This window comes from Phoenix dactylifera, chromosome 1 (genome assembly GCF_009389715.1).
Source record: "Phoenix dactylifera cultivar Barhee BC4 chromosome 1, palm_55x_up_171113_PBpolish2nd_filt_p, whole genome shotgun sequence".
Classification (NCBI taxonomy): domain Eukaryota; kingdom Viridiplantae; phylum Streptophyta; class Magnoliopsida; order Arecales; family Arecaceae; genus Phoenix; species Phoenix dactylifera.
The window spans coordinates 19713747-19716567 of NC_052392.1; the positions used below are offsets into that span (position 1 = coordinate 19713747).

At 43.1% G+C, this 2821-nt stretch overlaps 1 protein-coding gene across 1 annotated transcript; it reads right to left on the reverse strand.

Annotated features, from left to right (window-relative positions):
• Window positions 1–279: 279 nt before the first annotated feature.
• Window positions 280–1382, reverse strand: LOC103701510 (transmembrane protein 230-like). Its single transcript, XM_017841427.3, has 2 exons — window positions 972–1382; window positions 280–793 (listed from the first exon to the last, which is right to left on the reverse strand). The coding sequence occupies exons 1-2, from the start codon at window positions 1159–1161 to the stop codon at window positions 672–674; spliced, it is 312 nt and encodes a 103-aa protein (XP_017696916.1). The 5' UTR covers window positions 1162–1382; the 3' UTR covers window positions 280–671.
• Between the last annotated feature and the right edge of the window lie 1439 nt (window positions 1383–2821).

Genomic DNA, 2821 nt, shown 5'->3' on the forward strand with positions numbered 1-2821 from the left:
CCTTGCATTAAACCAACATATCCGTATTGTCAAGGAACCAATTATCTGGTCCTTTCCACCAAAGAGCTACTTCATCAACTACCACGCTTTGTCCAACCTAAAGCAATAGCACTGTGTACAGAGAGTAATCGCAAACATAGCCTAGGGAAATACATTCAGTTTTTGATGGTAAATTATTTCTACAAATAATCTCACCTTCAGTTTAACTAAAAAGCACAAGTGAACAGCTTAATAACATCAAAACATGCCTTGCCACAGTGCATACCTTGTAAGAAGTAGTGAATGGTTAATCAAACATTTTAATATCCTTTATTTATCAAAGAAAAGTATGCGCAAATACCAGTGACTCATCAAGCACATCGATATCTTATGCTCACAGGATGCATCAGTATCTTGAAGCAACAAGTTTGTAATCTTCTTAATACTCCAACAGTGGGGTTCAAAGTACATGATGCATGATCTGTAGGCTAAGGCCAAGCTTTGTACCACATCATCAATCGTGACAGACCAAATCAAGAAAAAAAATCATAATTCAAGCACATTTACATAGCCAATATTTAATAGGAAAAAAACAATAATAAGCCCAGAGAAAACAGAGTAGAGATCCATCAAAAGATATGTACAAGTGAGAAGCCATACAGAGACGGAGACCGGACGCAAAAGACCGCAACTTAGACGTCCGGAATGTTGGCAAAGGAGAAGCCTTTGTATCCCTTGTACGCATAATACGCGATCCTCGTGTAATAGAATCCCGGAATGAAAAGTAACGACCCCAAAATCGCAAAGGAAATTCCTGTTGCATCAAAACCGAAAGCATCAGAGAAATCAAGCAGACCCCAAAAGAAAACCTGGCTATTTCCCAAAAAGCTCGAAGCATCCAAAGGGAAAAAGGAAAGGAGCAAGAAAGAAATCGAGGACCGAACCCCAGCTAGGGTTTCGACCAGGATAGAAGGAAAATTGCGGGGAAATACCGTGGGCTCGGTCACCGCCGACCCGGTTGCAGGCCATGACGGTGCCGATGGCGATACCGAGGGAACCGAAGACGAGGAGGGAGACTGCGAGGCCTATCTCCTTGATGGGCGGCCGATTCTGGACGACATTGGGGGAATCCATCATGATGTCCTCATCCGAGATGGAGAAGGCGTGGTCGACGTACGCCATGGGAAGAGGAGGCCGAGAGCTTCGAGAGAATACGAGAGGAGAGAAGTCGAAAGAGATGGAAGAAGCCAAACTGGCTGCAGCGTCTCCTTCTTTTAATTTTCTCTTTTTCTTCCGCCGCTGGTTTTGAACGAGTTGGAACTTGGAACGGAGACGAAGGAGCCCGCTGGGTCGCGGAACGCGTGAGAATGAAACAAGGGAAAGAGGTCGGAGGAGCTCTGCTCCTTGTCAGTGACTTAAATAGGCCACCGACTCGGATTATTGGCACGCGGGGGCCACGTATATTTGATCGGGAGTCGGATCTGGCGTTTGGTGACGGGGCAGCTTATACGGAAGTGCTGCAATTCCAAGCTAGAAAGACCGCGAGCCCGAATTTTAGAGCGGTGGCTGTTGGAGGTTGTCAATCTTTGGACACCTCGATTTTTTGAACAAAACAGCAAGTGATTTGGGCCGGCCTAAGTCATGCATGGTGCGTAATCAGCTATATTAAAGAATAATTTGGCCTAAATTCAAGAGGGCCCAAACCGTGGTGGAGGGAAATATTCCTATTTCAGAATATTTAGGTGATAGTGAGAGATAGGATGATTTTTCAGACTAAGCATATATTTTTAGACTAAGCATGTGTTTAGAAAGGCTAATAGGACCGTAGATTGGATAGCTTCTTATATGGCCTGCCACTTCGATAGCACCTTATGGGCTCGAAGGGAGAGTTGCCTAGGCACTTTATGACTTGTTGTTTTCTGATTTTATTAGATATATCCATACTCATGACTTATGGAATATCCGTTTTAACCAAAAAAAAATTCTGATTCGTGATGAGTGTGAGTTTTGACTGGTTGGATATGACATCGTTTTGTGAAGAATCCAGCTCAAGATCTTTTCGCTGATGCATACACACAAACATACACTATTATATTTTGTGGAAGAATCAAGCTCAAGATCTTCGGACTTGGAAGGTGGAACGAGAACACAAAGAGGTCCCCCGGATTTTCAGAAGTTTAGGCCAGCATGGTAACATGCTTTTCCACCTGCCGCCTAATTTTTGGGCTTGCTGCGGTGTGGATTTTTGAACTAACGGCCGTTTGCTTGCTGCGATGTGCCTTTTGATATATGGGCCCTCCATTGAGTTCGACATCAACATGAGATTGTGTAAAGAAAAAAACATACAAAGAAAACAAAACGAAAAAGAAAAAACTGGGAACAAAACTCGGTCGGTGCAAGCGTGACAAGATCCTTGCATACTTAGGAATTCTTCTGTATGTATTGTTTCGTTTAGCATAGCCAACTTCTATAGCTATCTTGTGTTAGTTCGGATGATGGCATTATCTCCTGGGTCTCCTGACAAAAGAGTGAAAGTTCGATTCTGAGTAGCTTTTTTATGATCTTGTTATCAAACCCGATATGGAATTCTAGGTGCGCAAGCTTGACTCAGTCTATCTAAGTGTAAGAACTGGTTCATTTGGACCAGGTTCATCTAGGCCCTAAACCAAGGTCGGCAAATAGTTAGTCAATGTCATCCAAATTAAAGTTGGGCAGACCGTTTGCCAACTTCAACTAGAAGAAAGACGAAGAATGATTTGCCTACCTCAATTCAAAATTTAGAAAAAAAAGTTAGGGTTTCAAAACGGGGACACCCCATGTTTCAAGCAACAGAAAATCACCC

Excerpts from the sequence above, each read along its gene's own strand:
- LOC103701510 (XM_017841427.3), bottom strand. The coding sequence starts at position 1,161 with ATGGCGTACGTCGACCACGCCTTCTCCATCTCGGATGAGGACATCATG. Across the intron at positions 794-971 it reads CGGCGGTGACCGAGCCCACG|GAATTTCCTTTGCGATTTTG; the intron begins GTATTTCCCCGC and ends TTGATGCAACAG.